This window comes from Macrobrachium nipponense, chromosome 21 (genome assembly GCF_015104395.2).
Source record: "Macrobrachium nipponense isolate FS-2020 chromosome 21, ASM1510439v2, whole genome shotgun sequence".
NCBI classification, from domain to species: Eukaryota; Metazoa; Arthropoda; class Malacostraca; order Decapoda; family Palaemonidae; genus Macrobrachium; species Macrobrachium nipponense.
The window spans coordinates 77,767,138-77,787,088 of NC_087212.1; the positions used below are offsets into that span (position 1 = coordinate 77,767,138).

At 40.0% G+C, this 19,951-nt stretch overlaps 1 protein-coding gene across 14 annotated transcripts in view; it reads left to right on the forward strand.

Moving 5' to 3' along the window:
- Positions 1 to 14,466, forward strand: part of LOC135198187 (oxidation resistance protein 1-like) — a 1,642,352-nt gene extending 1,627,886 nt beyond the window's left edge. For all 14 annotated transcript variants that reach the window (XM_064225746.1, XM_064225738.1, XM_064225737.1 and 11 more), the window contains one exon: positions 7,047 to 14,466. In XM_064225746.1, the coding sequence (XP_064081816.1) occupies positions 7,047 to 7,182 (136 nt within the window). In that variant the 3' untranslated portion in view covers positions 7,183 to 14,466. The remainder of the gene's footprint in view (positions 1 to 7,046) is intronic.
- Positions 14,467 to 19,951: the final 5,485 nt, after the last annotated feature.

A 19,951-nucleotide genomic window follows, 5' to 3' on the forward strand; every position in this document is an offset into this window, starting at 1 on the left:
TTGCATGTAGGGGTTTTGAATGTTCCCCTGATGCATCGTGTTCAACCTGTGCGCAGTGGAATAATGATCAGTGGAGGCTCTATTATGAGGCGCATGAGAGTGTTTTCAGTGACGCTAATGTTGATGCCGATAAGCCTAGGCCTAGGCCGACTACTGTGGGGCCTAAGGCCGTGTGTGAGGGGGATAGTGCCCAATTGGAGAACACTAGGCCTAGTAATCCTTCCTCCTTATTAACGGGGGACCCAGTTAGTGAGCCTAGTGTCCTTCCCAAGAAACTTAGGCTAAAGAAACCTTCGTCGTCGGGGGCTAGGAAAGCAGGTAAGAGGAAAGAAGCTACCCTAGGGGCTGGGATCCATGTTCCTGCCTCGAAGCGTAACAAGAAGGGGTCTTCAACCGAGAGCTTGTTCCCGCCTAGCCTAAAGGCCGAACTATCTAGGTATGACCATAGCCATTAAGTACCGAGACACAGCCGGGTGCCAAGGTAACCCCCTGTTCCTCTCGGGCACAATCAGTCCAGCCCCAGGAGGGATCCGGTGACGGACCTGATGCCTCACCCTCCCATCCTGAGGACAGTGCTAAGGAGCCCGGAACGGGACCCAACTCGCAGGAGCCGGAGGCCCCCTCCCCTCCAGAAGTTGCGGCAACCCGACGCAAGAAGCCAGCCAGCCACAACGCTCGTAGGAGGAGCATCAATGGAGACCTTTCGATGCCGCAAGGCCTAGGTCGCGCTGAGAGACCAGTGCCAGCGTTGATGCCCGAAAAAGCTAGGCCTAGGCATGAGCCTAGTACCTCCGCACCACCTCCATCAGTTAGCCTAGGTACAGTGGGGGCCCAGGTCCTCACTCCCGCACTGGACATTGCGAACCTGGTCAAACAGGTGGTGGAGGACTACTTAAGCTCCAAAAAGGAGGTTTCCCAGCAAATGGAGAAGAAGAACACCAGTCTAGAGGAGTCTGCCCGTAAGATGGAAGAAGCCAGGAAGAAGTTCCTTTTGGAAAAGAAGTCAGAGGAACTGTTTCCAGATTTGGGTGACAGTTCTGACTCTGATTCCGAGCCCGATTCATGCTCCGAGGGGAGCCCGATTCTGACCCCGATTCGGACGGCAGTCAGACTAGCTCACCTGCGGAACCCGAGCCCTTATCATTCAACCAGATTCTGTCGTTGATTAGAAGCGCCAATGGCCTAACGGAAACTGAGGAACTAAACCAGGAGTTTCAGTCAGAGGTGCATAAGGTGCTCAACCTGAAGAATTCGCAGCCCCCCTCGGTCAGCCTCCCCTGGAGCAACCAGGTTAGGCTAGCCATGGCTAGAGCGTCCGAGAAGCCACGACTTCACCAACTAGGGTATCTGAGAAACAGAGGTGGCTTCCTATCCCTGCTCAGGGGGCCAGCAGGTATTATAGGCCAACAGGTGACAAACTAAGGGAGTCTGCATATTCCAGGGACCTTGCAGATCTCTTAGATGTCAGTCTGGACGCCCTTCAGAAAAAGCACCTCTTGCTCTCTCCCTCAGAAACCGAAGGACTCATTCGCGCTCTAGCTCTGGCCCTCGCTACGAATTCGTGGATGGAACGTCTACTGGCAGCACTTCCGCAGTTCTTACCCGAGCTCCAGCCTCAGCAGCAGCAGAACTTGTCTTCGTTCATGCAGTGTGGGATCAAGACTCTCTCGCACCAAGCAGACAACTTAGCGGTCCTGTGGGCTAATATGGAGGTGAAAAAGGAGAGAGAATGCCTTCAAGGAGGCCAAATCGCCAGTGGTGAGAGACCTCCTCCCGGACTTACGGAAAAACCCGCTGTTCCAGAAAGAACTTATTCCTGCGGAAGAAGTTCGCAAGGCAGCGGAGAAGAAGGAGCGATCTCTCCAATCTAGGGCTCTCTCCAATTCCGCAACCCCGGGCCATAGACCACGGCCAGCACCACAAATTAGCCAACAGGTAAGAGAAGCGCAGAGACCGGCTTTTCCCGTGCGTAGGCGAGAGGAGAAGAAAACCTTACTCGTGTCGAAGGACAAGTTCCATAGGGAGAGACTCGTCCCTTTCCATCAAAGGAGCGGAAGCAGAAGGGCAACAGAAGAGAGGGAGGTCCCCGCAAGAAATTCTAGGCCAGATCCTGCCCGTCAGCGGAAGGTAGGGGGTTGCTTGGCTGCCAATTGGCAAGTGTGGCAGCAAGCAGGAGCGGAAGATTGGACCCTGCAGGTTATCAAGTCAGGCTACCGTCTTCCCTTCCAGTCTACACCCACTCTATCCCCTACCCCCATCCAAGTCCCTTCCTATCGACCGGACTCGGACCGCGGACGGGCCCTGGAGGAGGAAATATCCAAGCTACTTCAGAAAGGGGCGTTGGAAGAGGTTCAGGATCCAGGTCCAGGGTTCTACTCCAGACTCTTCCTGGTAGAAAAGGCAACAGGGGGTTGGAGGCCAGTCATAGACCTTTCACCCCTCAACAAGTTCCTTTCTCTGACAAAGTTTCGGATGGAAACGGCAGACTCCGTTCGAGCTTGTGTCAGGGAGGGAGACTTCATGGCCTCAATAGACCTTCAAGATGCCTACTTCCAAGTCCCTGTTCACCCCTCCTCCAGAAAATTCCTCAGGATTGTCAGCAAGGGAAAGACTCTGCAGTTCACCTGCCTGTGCTTCGGCCTCGCCACAGCCCCACAGGTGTTCACCAGGGTCTTCAAGATAGTGTCAGTTTGGGCACACGCAAGAGGCATCCGTCTCCGCTACCTGGACGATTGGCTCATCTTAGCCGAGACGGCTGCGCAGTGTGCGGAGCACCTTCAGCTAGTTTTGTCATTCGTTCAGGAACTTGGGAGTGGTGGTGAATGTCGACAAGTCGGATTTCACTCCCAGACAAAGGATGGTGTACCTCAGGAATGACACTAGATTCATCCCTCATGAAGGCCTTCCCCTCGGAGAACAGGGTCTCCGGCCTAGTATCTCAAGTGCGGAGAGCTTTGGGGCCCAGCCCTCCCACGGCCAAACTCTGCCAGTCCATCTTAGGACACATGGCCTCAATAGAGAGACTAGTGCCTCACAGGGGGCCAGAAGGCGTATGGGGGGTGCCGACTTCAGTGGCTGTTCAAGAAACAATGGTCTCCTCAAGAAGGGGACCCCAACAGCAAAATTCTTCTCTCCCAAGAAGTAAGGAAGTCCCTGGAGTGGTGGATGGTGCCTTCCCACCTCCAACGGGGGCATCTCTCTCAGTCCGAGAACCCCAGAGATTCTTCTCTTCACGGATGCATCAAAAGAAGGGTGGGGGGGCGCACCTGACGGAGGAAGAAGTGAGCGGCCTGTGGTCGGAAGAAGAGAAAGCAGCTCACATCAATGTCTTGGAATTGAAGGCAGTCTTCCTCTCCCTTCAGCACTTCCTGTCTCAACTCCAAGGGAAAACGGTGGGCCTAATGTCAGACAACTCCACGGTGGTGGCATATCTAAACAAACAGGGGGGCACAGTCTCACTGGATCTCTGTCGCCTGGCAGTACAAATTCAGGAGTTAGCAGAGGAAATGGACATCACCCTCAAGGCAAGATATATTCCAGGCAAGAAAAATGTTCGGGCGGACCATCTGAGCAGGAGGGGACAGGTAATCAACACAGAGTGGTCCCTCCATCAAGAAGTAGCAGATGGCCTGATAAAGAGGTGGGGCTCTCCGTCGATAGACCTCTTTGCCACCGCAGGGAACAGAAAACTGCCAGTGTTCTTCTCCCCACTCCCAGACCCGCAGGCAGCGGGGGAGGATGCCCTCCTGCAAGATTGGAAGAACCTGGACGCTTACGCCTTTCCGCCTTTCCCCCTCCTCCAGAAGATCCTTCAGAAGATTCGCTACTCGCAGAATCTGCGAGTAACCTTAGTAGCTCCTTGGTGGCCGGAAGCCCCCTGGTTCCCAGAAGTGCTGGATCTTCAGTTAGAGGACCCGGTAAGCCTACCAGACAGAATAGATCTCCTCGCCCAACCCAACAACGGATGCCTACATCCCGTCGGCCCTCCGCTTACACGGGTTCAGACTGTCATCAAAATCCTCCGTGATAGAGGTTTTTCCAGGCAGTTAGCTGAGGCCATGGCCAATCCTGTGAAACCATCCTCAGGCAGATTGTACCAGGGAAAGTGGCGACTGTTTCAAGATTGGTGTCAAGATAAAGGCATTGCCCCAGACGAGGCCACCATCCCTCAACTAGCGAGTTTTTTCCACCACCTCAGGAAGGATAAACGACTATCCATATCGGCAGTGGAGGGTTATAGAGCAGCTTTAAATCAAGTATTCGCATTGAAAGGCATGGACCTCGCTGCATCTCCAGAAATTTTGTTGCTCTTCAAGCACTTTAGGAAGACCTGTCCCCCGAGAGAGCTACGGACTCCCCACTGGGATGTGGCCTTAGTCCTGGAATCCTTGAGAGGTCCTCCCTATGAGCCCTTACATTCAGCTTCCTTGAAGAACCTCACCTTGAAGACCCTTTTCCTCTTAGCCCTGGCATCTTCGAAGAGGGTCAGCGAACTACACGCGTGTCCTACGAATGTCACACACCAGGCGTTGGAGGGAGATGGGGTTCTCGTTTGTCCCTGGCTTTGTAGCCAAGACTCAAGACCCATACAAGCCAGAGGAGATGTTTTCCTCTTTTACCATTCCTTCCTTGGGGGATTTTACCGGCTTTGACAAAGAGGAACTGATTCTATGCCCGGTCAGAGCCATGAAAGCCTACCTCAAGAGGACGAGACAGTTCAGGCCGGCTATCAAACGGCTGTTCGTGGCCACGGGCAAGCATCCGAAAGAGGTGGCTAAGAATACCATCTCCTCTGGATCAGACAGGTTATAAGAAGGGCCTACGAAAACAAGGAAGTACCAATGCCAAAAGGTGAGGGTCCTCACGAAGTTAGGGGCATAGGCTCCTCTATGCTCTTCAGGAAGAACCTCTCAGTGGGTCAGGTATTGAGAGCAGGCACCTGGAAGAGTCAAACCACCTTCACCTCCTTCTACCTACGAGAAGTTACGTTCAAATCTCTAGAGGTGTTCTCTCTGGGCCCCATTGTCGCAGCCCAAGAGATCCTCTAGGCGTTGGTCACCCGCACTGCGTACCTCAATTTGGAAATACACACACACACTCCCAGCAATTCCCGCCTAAGTCTGGCCGAATGTAAGGGGTATGAGTGAGTTTTCCTGGTAATATCCTACGTATGACTGTACTGGTCCATGACACGACTTGGCCACTACTGACTTACCTGGAGAGTAGAATGATGGCTAAGAATCCTTCAGGAACAGCTCTCTGAGTGAGTATTAGTACCATAGGTTAGGACAACAGCCGGAGCCCCTTGGGTTCTCCCCTATTGAATCCTTACCGTGTAAAGTGTCATGAGGAGAAGGGGGTCTGGGTTAACATCAGGTCGTGTGAAGTTATTGGCGGCTCTTCAAAGGGTACATTCAGGTCACTCACCTTCCCATCCTCAGTTCGAGTCTCCTTTTGTTAGACAACCGACGGTTTGTACTTAGTCGGAACAAAAGTAATTTTGTCGAAAAATTATTTTTTCCTATATACAAACCTAGGTTGTCTAACAGATTAATGGCCCTCCTCATCCACCCCTCATTGAGTTATGGCCCCCCTTTTGAAGAGTGTGTCTGTTTAGACTAAGTATTCTAACGGCTCAAAGAATGGTATCACAATGACCTACCCAAGCTGGCCCGGGCTCACCCCGCGCAGTTACCCCAGACCCAGGTACAGCGATTCAAGTTTGAACTCTTTGTATGCGGTAGCGGCGGCGCGTTCCCGCGGATATCCTTTTGTTAGACAACCTAGGTTTGTATATAGGAAAAAATAATTTTTCGACAAAATTACTTTTTTCATGGTCATTAACTGCATCAACATTAAACTAGTGTGCTACCATATATGCTTACAGTGTAAACAGCAAAACACCAGGTTAACTTAAAACATCCAAAATCATTTTGCTTCCCATCACCAAAGTTGTAAAGATTTAAAGGGACTTATGAAGTAATCAAACTCTGGACTCTAATCTATTGACTAGGTTGTCGTAAACATGCTGTTTAGATTTTAACTAATGTAAAGAAAACATTAACAATGGATAGGAGTCTAGACTTGTCCAAACAATTTGATTTGATTAATCAATTTTACAGCAACCACAGAGAATACCAAGAGAATGGAGATTGACCTTTACTAGTTGCATACAGGCACAATCTCACTCTTGGCATTTGAAACACAATCTGTTCTTTGCCCTGCCACTGCTAGAGCAGCCAGGGAATGGAATATTTGACTCTAGAGGCAATGCAGATACTGGCCTGTTCAGTAAAAGATGAAGTTACCCAGCTGCTGAACCTGATGTAGAGGGTAGAACTAGAGGGAACAACACAGTACTATAGTACTATTTATTATTGATACAGTAGCATCTCAAGGTAATAGATGCTTTGTGTGTCTAGCTATCTGATAAGTAAGAATGTCTTTTGAGTAACATATTTTCAGGTAAGAACAATGCTTCATAGTTCCTAACTTAAATTACCCTATATATTATACTTGAACATTCAATGTAAGAGATTTATTTTAAAATTTATCATCTCTGCAATGCTACGTAGCAAAAATAATCATAATGTAATTTATTAGTTCATAATGTAATTTATTAGTTCATAAATCCATGAAGTTGTGCTGTAACTTATATTTAATTTAAAATTATCCATATCTGCAATGGCCTTCATTAAATAGACGCTGACAAATGAGGTGGATAGGTGTTTAGAAGTTTCTGTAGCATTTACAGAGATGAAGTGTAATGTAATCAAAGTGTCTTAGCCAATTCCATTATGGTACCTAACAGACAGACAGTTCAGTCATGCGCTTTTTGGTGTTTGGTAGGTTTATTTTTTCTGTCCTTATAAGGTACCCCCCTGAACCAGAATACTGTACTCTGGAGGAGAATGACTGACTTCCAGATATTTTTATGCCACAGATTTAGGTGTAGTAGTACTCTGTTTTAATATAGCAATCCCATAGTTTTTTTAAATCAGCCTTTTAGTGTTTTAATCACTTTTAATAAGTTGTTTTCTTTACAGTGGTAATTTTGGTTTGTGGTTGGATGGTGATCTATACCAAGGAAGAACGCAGCCTTGCAAGACATACAACAATCCTCCATTAACAGACACTGAAGATTTTATTATAAAAACTATTGAATGCTGGTGCTTTGAGTGAGGAAATGAAGAGACCATTGAAGGTTTTGCAAAAATGTGATAGAGATTTCACTTGATTGCGTATGATTACCATTTGGAGGAAAACCTGTGCCTGCTATTAACAGAACAGGTAGATGCAGTGAAGGAGGAGTTATGCTGCAACTCGTGAGGTAATGCTGGAAAGAAAAGTGTGGTTGTAGGAAAAGGCTTTTTGGAAGATCATTGGTGTTCTCCCGTAGGTTTGTTTGCAAAATTTGTATGCTCCTAAGAGAACAGTGATTTTGAATATTTTTTTTTCCAAGATTATTAACTCCATTCCATTTGTTTCTTTATTGTTGACCTTGTTTCTCCAAATGTAGTTCATCATTATATGTAACACCATGTAGAATATGAAAGGATTGTGGACAAAAGTTTATCCACTGGTGAATGTTCAGATGCAAGAATCTCATTTTTTACTGTTGGATTTGAATGAACTTAAAAAGCAATAAACAGTTCTTTGTGTTCATATGCACTTTGTTTTCAGGTGCACTGTCGCCAGTCCTTAGCCATTATGTGTAATTTTTTTTTTAACTGTGAGAGGTAAGCTAGGGGTAAATATACTGAAGGTATTAAAAAACCATAAATGTATTTTAATTCAATTTCTCTTTAGATGAAATGTGCCCCATTCTCAACAATTTTTTTTCTGTCAAGTTTGCCATTGTGGTTTAGTAAATGCAATTATAGTACTTGGGACCTGATAGAGAATGATAGGAATATTCCAGTCCCGAGAGTATTCATGAAGATGCTCTCCAATCCGGAACTTCCATTATAATTTATTTTGATGCCGAAGCTTCGCTGGTATTAGACCTGAGGTCTGATGTTGTGACGCTATCAGCTAACTTAAGCCTTAGATAGTGCTTTAAAAAGGCAAGTATTAGGAACCTTTGCCTTATAGAGATGCTGTATTTGAAAGGTTATTGCAATCCTTTGATTGTAGTTGATTTTGGATTATGGTGGAACTATGTGAGAGCACCGTTAAGGAAGTAAGGTGGCTGCAAGAAGTTTTGATATTTACAAAGTTTTATTGCACTATAGTTGCAAAATGATGACTTACTACAACTGGCAATTGGACTGACTTAGCCTGAGGCTAGTTATGACATGTACAGGTTAGAGTGACTAATAATATTGCAAGATACCTTGTATAAGATATATGACATGATGCCTTTAGAATATACTGGAAAATTTTCTTATATTAGGTCATATTTTCAAGCAATTGGAAGTTCACATATTCATTGCATTAATACAGATTGTGCATCTAAATTCAAAATGAAAAGCAAGATGATGTTAATCTACCACATATCTGATGTTCATGATGCACTCTTCATGAATACAGTGGTTCCCCTTAAAATGATCCCATTTGTATAGTGAACAAGGCTTAAAACTTTATTGCCTTCTCGTATGTCCTTCAAATCAAGAAATAGGTTATTGACTGATTAAAAAAAGGCTGAAATAATGAGAACTTTTAAATACGTACAGATATATTTTCTAAAAAAAAACTGCTTACAATAATTTTACACTCAACAAGACTACCTTTACCTAATCTTATTTTTACTTAATATTTCTTTATCAATTTCCTGTAGCAGCGAAGTCTTGTTTTTTCTTTTGTTACTTAATATTTCCCGACTAATTTTCCTTAGTGATGAAGTTTTGTTTTCACTATTATTATATTATACTTATTCTGCCTCCATTGGCTTAATTTCAAAGGTTTATTAGTGAATGACTGGCAGATAGATGAATAATGAAATCTCTTCTGAATGGTTTGTTTTAATAATTGTTGAATATTGTTTAAGGATACACAGCAATTTTTTCTTATTCCCAAGTGCACTGAATATTCAGTGCATGCATGGATTAATACATCTGCTTTCATGTTTAAGAGTTTTATTTGCTCAGATGTGCTTTGTTGAGTACTTATGTTACATACTATATATATAAAAACTTAGGTTTAAGGTGAAATAGAATCATTGATCTAAATATGCTGTTAGAATTGATACAAAGTTTAGAATAATAAATGTTCTATTTTGGTAGAAGAATCATTGTTCATGTGAATAAACTGTGTAATTAGTATGCTGTAATGGTATTAATGTAAGCAGGAAATAATGCAATGCCCAAGTGGTAACAGCAGTATATTTTTTAGTATGTTTCTTATGAACTTTATATCTTTTATTTCCTAAGCTTAGGGCAGGATATGTTTATTGCAAGTGTTGTATATCTAAAGTTTCTTCAGTTATCCTTGTTTTAAGATTAATTGGTGTTTCATGCCATGGAACAAGATAAATTGGGTTGTTTGGCTCAAATTAACAAATCGTTAAACGATCTGTTTAAGTTATTCACTTTTGGTGTAATGATCCTGAAGAGAAAGAGCAGAGTATATAATTGTTTATATAGAGTTAGGTGACATAGAACTGCTTTTATGGTGTTGTGATGTCAAGGAGACTATATTAGTACTGCCTGACACTTGTCCTTTCCAATGTGGTGTAAGAATAAAACACAAAGCTGATAAAATTTCCCAAAATGTCTTTTTTTTTTTTTTTTTTTTTCATTTGCCAATAATTTGCTTCATGTAACAAATTTACAAAATGTCTTATTTGATAGTGGCCTATTTTAAACTAATAGTGTTATTGTCTTTCATGTTTATATACAGCTACACTGAGCAGGAAAGCTTAGGGTAATTTAAAGTTAGAGATAAAACATTTGTGGAATATTTTTCTTGTAACAAAATTCTACTCCTAGTTGTAGTAACATATCATGGCAAATGTAATTAAAACCCAGCTATTTAGAAGGTGTGACCTCGCAGCCCTTGCCAAGACTGTTTTACAAGGAATTCTATGACTGTATACAATAGGCAATCCTCACTACATCACTTATTGCTTTTGATCAGTGGATGTATATTAAACAATGTACCAGAGTAAATACGCAGAAGGCTTTTATTCCCTAACTATAACAGTAGGTTCAATTTCTGTAATATTTGTCTTATCTAGATACAAAAATGCCTGTTGAATTTTCAAGAGGGAAGTTAGGAATAAATTACTTTAGGTTGAAATCACAGTACTTGTATTTTGATGGTATTTTAGGGAAAGGGAATTATATAACAGCCTACTTCTTGCTACATTTGGTGTTTCATATAATGATCAATTTTGTGGAAAGGAAAACCAGTCTGAAAGGAAAAAATAAAAATAAAATTTTTTTAAGAGTTGAAAGACTTACAATGCAAAAAACTGGCTTCCTAATCTTGTTGGAAAGTTCTTCAACAAGGGACAACACTTTAAACAAGCAATGCAGTTTATCCAGCTTGTGTTACCTCAGTCAGAATGTGCACATGTATTATTTCATGAGGTATAAGATGCTCATTGATGTGCACTTGACCGAAGATTCAATAGGTTACTAATGGGAGCACTCTTTAAAAGTAAATTTCACGCCTATAAAACAGAAGAATTCGTTACTTAAAAATGATGGCATTTTAGAGAAACTGCAACTAAGGGAATATCTAACTTGACAAATCTGGCACATCCTCCATTAGCAAGACTAAGCAAATGTCATGATTTGGGTCTTCTTTACATGCTTTATATTTTGCGCATAAAATACCTGTCAACATTAATGTATAGAGTGAATTGGTGGTTGATAATGAAAGGAACAGCTTGCACAATGGCTTTTTCATACAATGTAAGTTATGGCCTTGCATGTGAAAGACCAACTTACATTTGTGTTAGCATTACCTTTTTAGGTGAGATGGACATAAGAACAAGGTGCTTGTATTACATATTGGAGGAGCACATGTTTTGTAACTAAAATTGAGCCAACATTATATGCTTTATGTACATTTTTGTTAGACGAGACTTAATTTTCCTGTAAAAGAAAATGTGCTTCCTATAATTAATTATATTGCTTATCTACCCAGTATAGTACCAAATTTTGCTTACACAAGCATTAAAATGGATTTGTGTGTTGTCAGCAATCCAAAGTGAAGTCACGATTGCTTGTCTCAGGATACTCTGTGCCTTTCAAAGATTGATGATGGTTGAAAATGTTGGTCATAACTGCAATAGTAAAATGGTACGTATCATGAGAAAGAAAGTGAACATATAACGGTACTGATATGTCTTACTAAATGAAATCCAGTCACTCTCTTCTGTGTTTTTAGTTTTTTGTGTGATTATTCTTCTTTGATATGTAATAGTATAGTATTTGGTAACTAGAGCATTCATATAGGTATGCAATATTATAACTTTTTCCATGATATTTTATGACTTCATCTGTAATTACCTTATTGATTTAGGTTTCCTTGTTTACCATTCTTAACTTCTCATGCAGAGAGAGATCATGAGACAAGTGTGTTGCCTATTTTTTGTGTTCTTCCTTCATGCATTGGTCACATCAGAATTGGGGGTAATGCTATTTTTCCTACTGCAAAAATCAGTTCATTATTAGACAGTAAGTTTGGAAGAAAAGAATATGAGAACAATAGCATTTCATATTGAATTCAGTGGAAATGTCCACAAGACTCATCTAGCACTCAACATTGAAATGGTGCACTTGCAGTTTTGCTATATATTCATGAAATAATATGCACATTGCCCATGTCCATGCAGTTCCTCTTTATTTGACTTATGCTCAATTTCTGGTAAGGTGCAATTAGTTAAATGTGGCGACTCTACAACAGACAAAAAGAACTGTTGAGTCCCTCATGTCTCACAAACCACTAAGGGAGACCACTGGCTGTAGGCGGACCTGAAATTTTTGTTTTGCAAGTAGTATGTTAGCAGTTATATATTTTTATCTTCAAACTGCATCATTGGATTAAGGCAGTAAAATTATGTAATTCTGTCAGCTGTAAATATTTTCAGTGTATAGTATGATCCTTATAATATTTTGTATGTATACAGTTGGGTAGGCTGCTTATGAAAATTTTACATTTTGGTGCTTAACTCCTTGGAACTGCTGTTCCCTACATGTTATGAGGAGCACAGTAGCCAGTAATAGTGTTTCTCTCATTCACAAATTCACTAGTTATATTGGAAACTTATCCAGTTATATCATTTTTGGTGTGGTAGAATCACTTGGGCTCTGATTCAACAACTGAAACAAATGTGCTTTTAGTACTGTAGAGGGAACCTCCCCTTGAGTTCATTAGGGGACATGTTACACATGCAAATAAATTCCAAATCTGTCCTGGCAGAGGTTACAGTGGCTGTCTTAATTTATCTTTTCATTTTAGTTGGTGGTTCAAAATAAAGGGAAACTGTATAGCTCACAGTAACACAATCTACATAAATCTTGCTTGCAAGTGTAAGTTAATGGCCATGTTGTGATGTTTTTTGTTTTGGAATAAGGACAATAACAACCATTCAGTCATACTGAAGCAACCAAGTTGTACGAACACGACAAGTCTTGAAGCTTGACGGAACCATTTATTAAATATTTCAAGGGAAGTTACACTATCCTTGATAAGCTATACATTTGTTTTTTCCTAGTAATACTGATATTTTCAAGAAAGCCTCTCCTCCCTGCCGCTGACTTTATCTAGGCCACGGAACTTCATGGTAACATGCCAAAATAAGTGAGAGCACCCAACTGGAAGAGCAGAGTAGTTGGATGGATTAGATATATTCAGTTATAGTACGGGGGCCAACAAATCACTATCAGTCATATCAGTGTTAAGGGGGGGAACCACACCTGGCCAAGAAACCACTTGCAATCAAGATTGTAATTATTTAAAAGTAGTTTAATAAGAGCTGTATTTCAAGGTTTGACATAAGGATTTGTTCTTAAATGTGGTGAAATTTGGAAAGATTGGTACATCATAAAGAAAAGTTATAAATAAAATTAAAGAAAAACAGCGGGAGAGAGGCAGCAAACAGTTATTTGTAGTGCAGTCTACATTGTGCTCCACTGCCAGTACCCTCAACATGTAATCAAAAGGACACCACAGAGTCCTAGCCATAAGAAGACAGCATCCTGACAGACTAACACAGCATCACTAACAAAGGCACAACAGAAGGGAAAAAAACCTCTTGTAAGGGAAACTACAGGAAAGCAAATTTACATTCTACCTAATCAGATTTGGAGACACCAATGACAGTGCAGATATCATCAAAGAAACTAGTTTACGCTGGATCTGAATTTTAGACACTAGTCGATCACTAAGACTCCAGAGGAGCTGCTCATCATGAACGCAATAAATGGAGACATTAGTGGAAAATGACCAGAGTAGTCATATTGAAAATTCTAGTACTACTAGATGCAGCAGAGGCAGCTGCAATTAGAACAAAGGCTAAACATATGCAGGCAAAAGAGGTCTAATAAGCAGATAAATGCACCAGTCACAGTAGAAATGTGACCACCATTGTAAGGACAGTAAAGTACAGGAGTAGATAACCTTCATAAATATGACTGGACATGAAGAGAAACTTGTCACCAAGAGATCTTGACCCTTGTGCAGGACCTACGGCCAGTGGATCAGTCTTGGAGTTATCTAAAATTAGGATACTATACAAGATCAAGGCATAATTCCACAGCTGACATCTGGACAAGCAAGGACTGCGATCTTTATTTACAGGATGAGGCTGTTTAAAGATGTACATGGGTCAACATTTGACACCAGTATATACCAAAGGCCTCAACGACTGTAATCTAAGCCAAAAGGAAGTTTGGGTGATACAGGGTATAATTCCTAAAGTGAGCATTCATGAAACTATGATATATCTATTTTGTTTATTGAGTTAGCCTGTGCCGAGCCTTAAAATTACCCAAACAGGTTTAAATGCAAATGACTTTACAGATCATCCTCAGAATGAGGAAGGAAAAAGACCATCAGTAACCAACAAGAAAAACTCAGACTGGTTGCGTAAACAAAATTATAAAGTAGAAATAATGGTGCAGTGTAACAGGCAATGAACAGTTGGCGATTAAGGCTACAACTGGTGAGAGACTGTAAGGGAAACATGACATGGATCCTGTTGAGATGAGAGTCCATGCAAAATTCAAGTAGGAATAGCGAAGCAAATTCATGCCACTGTAACATGTTCAGATATAGGTGCATGTATAGATTGGATCGGGACATGTACATATTTTGGACTTAGACGAGGATCTGGTACTCGAGCCCTTACCCTTTCACAGGTGAGGAACCTCCATTGCCAGCTGGTAACAGATGAGTGACCTCCAAACTGAATGAGCCACATCAAATTATATATGAACTACGTAGTGGAGTTAAAGCTACAAAAAAACTTTTCCACATGATAGGAAAATTACTTTACCACTTGCTTACCAGTTACCAGTTAAAAAACCTTAAAACTACTTAATAAGAGCTACATTCTCTTAGGGATGATAAAGAATGTTCTGATTTTTTACAAAATGAAGTGAACCATAACTTTATTTTTAGATGATGAGAGAATATCATTTAAATGAAAAGGACAACTGAACAAAAAGGAACTGACATCAGCATGATAATTTGGTGCAAACCTATTGCAATTAAAAAAGCACACACAAACACAGTCAAACACAAGCAAAAACAGGCAATGAACCAGGTAAAGGCCGAGAGAGGTCAACCACAACTCTCATCCAGGTGGTTTTAAGAAAGACTGACACTGTGGCATGGGTGCATGGTCCTTAACCACTCTTTACCCGATATACGCACGCGTTGCCAGATCTCACAAGATTCCTTGCTTTCATCTAGTTAGGTGCTAGAAATTATCCTAATGTTGAGACTTCAGGTTTGTTGCTATGAAAAATACAAATTGTCTTACAAAATATGTCACATTGCAGACTCCAAAAGTTCAAAAATTGAAAACAGCACTATTACTAATAGTATGTGTAAGTAGGATAAAGGACATGCTGGTGCAGTTAGGAATCTTGTTTTCTTGTTCCTAAGGTTCAGTAAAAAAAAGTATAATTTGCTACAGGGATGATCATGGACAGAAAAGTAAATCAATGACAGAAAAGTAAATCAATGAACCAAAGTAGTAGTAGTCAGCAAGGATTTGTGGGAAGAAAGCAAATGAGATCATAAATTAACTGGACAAAAACCATTCAAATACATATCTAATTTGGAAGAATTGTTTCTAGATTCTGGGTCCGAGTTAATCTGTAGTTAGTTCTTAAAGTATTAAGTACTGTACATAGCAGTTATTGCACTTGTAACAGGCAAAACCCAATATCCATAGTCCGGAGGTTTAAATAGTAATGCAGTCAATCATACTGTTTATGTAGCAAAAACTATAGACAATATTCTTGAAAACTCATGTGTAGAACATCTAGTGCTTGGAATCTTGTCTGAATTGAGTCAAAGCCATTATCATGTCTGAATTCAGTCACTATCAAAGATTTATGAATTCACAGTTCAAGGGAAGTGGAATCCTTCCATTGAAACTCCAGATACTCCTGCACTACCATTAACAGAACAAGACTGGTTGTCTTCTGCTGTTATCAGTTTTTGAAAGGAATAGCTAAAGGAATTGGTGGTAAGACTAGACTTCTTTTACACCTGTGTCATATGGAAATTTAGATCAGACATGTCATGTGAAATTAAAGCTGTTTGACCCTTGTTATAGAGGACAAAAATAATTGCTTATTGAAGATTACTCTCCCTCATGATAAAAAATTATGCAGATTCAAAACATTAAGATATTTATCTAAGTAAATACTAACAATAAGGCCACTTACTGCATGGATACAGGGTAGCTAGCTTCATTACTGCACACTTTATCCTAATCTCTATCAATTTTCAGCACATGCTTACCAGCTCAGGTACATTGTTATAAACTTTTGGGCCTTGGATCAGATAAATGAATGGGAGAATTTGGTGAGTACCTCTAATATGTGCAAATTTATAGGTACTAACTACCAGTTTCTGGTCCTTAGGAACATAAGTAGTATGAAAAACAACCAATAATGCATTCCATAGGTCAACATCTTTAAAATTACAGCACAGAGGTCGGCAACTGTGAAATAAGAGCAGAAGTGCATTGCATAGACAAACAGTTTCAAAGTGATTTTACTAAGTTTACGCAGCACTTTTGATGGGCAAAATCACCTTCTCAAAAGATGGAGCTTTCCATCAGGTGGGGAATGTATTTCTGTGAGTGACAAGTTCTTTTGTCTATTGTAGATGTGGTACTTCATCAAATTATACCCACTGGGCATTAGGCATAAGTAGCAACATTTTATTTATGGAATAGAAAAAATTAGACTGGATTTTTTCACAAAAGGAAATTATTGTTTTATATCAATTGACATTTACAAAAAACTTTTGGTTTCAGAAACTTAATAATGCTAAATTCTTTCTAAATGAGCAATATTAAAAAGTATATTTGATCTCTTGTACTTTACTTCTGAAGTTTGGTGTAACCAGAACCTTGGCAAGGATTAAAGCAGAAAATTCATGACTAATCAAGAGCCTTTGCTAAGGCATTTGTGTAACAATCGAGGTGGTGTTAGGATATCAGTGTAACAGTAGTGTGAACATTGAGTTTAATCATTTATAAACTGAACATGGACTGTGAACATTGATATACACTGAATTAACATGGACTGGAATTAGTAAATAACTAAAAAGGAAAAAATTTATACAAAAATTATATGAAATATGGGAGTAATGGAAAATAATTTCATTGGTAGTCAATACGTTTGCATAGATATGTTTAATAAATTTTTGTAGCTAGCAAACTGAGAACACTGAAACACACTTCCCATTCATAACCAAAAATTATGAACTTTTAAGCCATAACAAGGCAACATGGTAGATATCTTATGTGACAATTAAGTCTGTCAGCATAGTTTAATAGCAACATCAGAAGTGTTTAAAACAGATGAAAAAATTTAGTTTATAATCCTTTAAATATGTACTTTAAACAAATGGTTCCACTACCTGCCTGTTCATTCTCCAAAAACTAATTTCTTAAGAACAATTTTTCTGGTACTTTTACTCCAAGATCTTGGATAAAACCTAAGTACACAATGTCTTGTTTCCCCTTTATTTCATCAAATAGGTTATAGATTATAGTATTGACCTCTACTAAGTTACGAAGAAAGTTATATTTGCATGATCAATATACGTAATACAGTATCAGCAAGTATGAATTTTCTCTTAACAATTAGAGCTGTTAAGGTAAAGAATTTATGATTGACAATGTAAAAGGATTTAGTTACTGTGTGTAGTTGTGGAAGGGGGAAATTAAAGAGCAGTAGGTGATAATGTTATGATTCAGACAAGTACGAAATAACTTATTGAAGTATTGTACATATTGTTTTATAAGAAGTGCATATTGTAATTCCAATTCAGTGAGCTTCACTATCAAAAGTGCCTGTCTGTATGATTAGATTCTTCATCAAGTATGGGTAATACCCCATTTAATGTATTTATTGCATTGCTCTCATGTTTTTTGCCCAATGTAAAGTTTTAGACATATTATTAATGAGGCTTTCACAACCTGCAGTAGCTATATTTATTTAGAAATAATAAATTACAATACTGTTATGTTACAATATATGTATAAGCATTACAGTTTTGGAAAATGCCACTAATCCTTAATGCTCATGCAATTACCCTCCACACTCACCTACAGTTCTTAACTCAAGATAATTTATTTTCCATACCATAAAATAACTTAAGTATTTCTTAATCTGTTGTTCTGTTGACAAGCGGAATATTTATTGATTAAAAAGGAAAGGATAGGAACTGTGTACATGAAAAAGTCTCATTAATAGAGAAATGAAAGTTCATTGGAAAAATGCATGTTCAGTCATTTAGTTAACCACATGAAAGCTAGACAATTGTGATTTATGTGGTAGATATGTAAAATAGTGTATGAACATGAATACTGAAGACTGGAAGGGTATCCTATGTATTAACTACATAAGCTGTGTAACAGTAGTGTAGTCAGCAAATACAATATAAAAGTAGCTATATATGTACTGTATACATTTGTAAATTGAGAAGTTAATGTGTGTGGATGTCAGTGTTTGTATGAATAAAGCTAATTAACTAATATATATCTATATATATATACATATTTTCATTAAACCGTAATGAAGGTAAAGATCAAACCGTATTGAAGGTAAAGAACAATCACAACATAATATAAAAAAGTAGTAGTTGTGAAATTCTGACTATACAATAAGAAATCAGCAATTTCTGCTATACAGATTTTCAAAAAAATATTTTATTTTCTTTACACCATAATTTAAAGATTGTCCATTTTGCCTGGTATACATCATTAGATGACTTTCTCCTGCATTGAGCAATAGCTCTTGCAGCCTAGTTTGAAAAACCCTTCACTCATATGAGGCATCAGACAGTCTGCAAGCAGTCAGGGCCAGAGTGGACAGACCTTGATGGAACCTTCTGAAGTGGGGCTGTCTGAGTGTCTACTCAGACAGCCCCACTTCAGAAGGTTCCCCTGTGGTAATAATCTTGGATAATCTACCAGAAGTTCTAGTAGATCCAGAAACCATTCTTGAGCTGGCCAGAATGGGGCAATGAGTCATCAAAATGTTCTGGTGAGACGAACTTGTTGATGACCTTCCTCACCATCTTGAATGGTGGGAAGGCATACAGATCCTTGTCCAACCAATACATAAGCATTGCGTCTGTTGACCATGCTTGAGGATCAGGAACTGGCAAGCAATACAGAGGACAACAATGGTTCTTTGACATGGCAAACAGATCCAGAATCGTTTTGCCCGGAAGTTTCCGCAAATCAAGGCAGACTAACGAATTCAACATCCCGCTCGGTGGGAAGAACTTGCTTTTTGTGGCTCAATTTGTCCACTATCATGTTGAATTTTCCTTGGGTGAATCTTGTTAAGACTCTTGTCTGATTCTGAATTGCCCAAAGAAGCAGGGCTCTTGCTGCCTCGCAGGGAGAGAACGGATGTGTTCGTCCCTGCTTCCTGTATATGACAGAGGTCTTGTTGTCCGAGTGGACAATCACTACCTTGTTGCGGACCAAATCCGCAAACTCCAACAGTCCCCAATGGATTGCTGTCAGCTCTGTCAAAATGATATGCCACTCCTTCTGATGTCCATTCCACATTCCTGAGACTTCCCTGTCTCTTAGGAGAGCTCCCCAACCTAGGTCAGACGCTTCCGAGTAGAATAGTACTAGGTCGGGGCTCAGAGGGAGGAGTGATTTCTCTTCTAAAAGCCTGTCATCTGATCGCCACCAAAACAGGTCTTCCTTTATCTCATTCGTTACTTGGAACACAAACAAGTCAGGGGAATTCTTTCTGTTCCAATTTACTTTGAGGAAGAAGTGAAGATTCCTCATGTAAAGTCTTCCCAAGGTTACAAGTTGTTCTATCGAAAATAGAGTACCTAAAAGGCTCATCCACTCCTTCGCTGAGCACTTCTAAATGGATAGAACATGGTTCACCTTCTGGATGCAAGATCCGCTAACGACTATTATTGTGCATTGGCAACACGGATGAAACTTGCAAACTTTGGTATAGTACCATCAAACTCGACCGTAAAAAAAATTTGAGAGAAATGTGTTTAATCAACACTATTGGGCATGAAAGAACATATCTTACTGCTTTCACTCCAATAAAAGATAAATACATAAAGCTTGTAGTATTCAGATGAGATCGAGTGAAAAAATCGAATGGAATCTGTTAGTTTTTGTTTATGCAATAACATAACCCAGCGCCATCTACTAATGAAAAAAAATAACTAAATTCCGTTCACAAACAATACATATTTAAGTGATATTTTGACATGAAAACACTGTATAACGTAAAATAACCTTGTCCCATTTAAATAG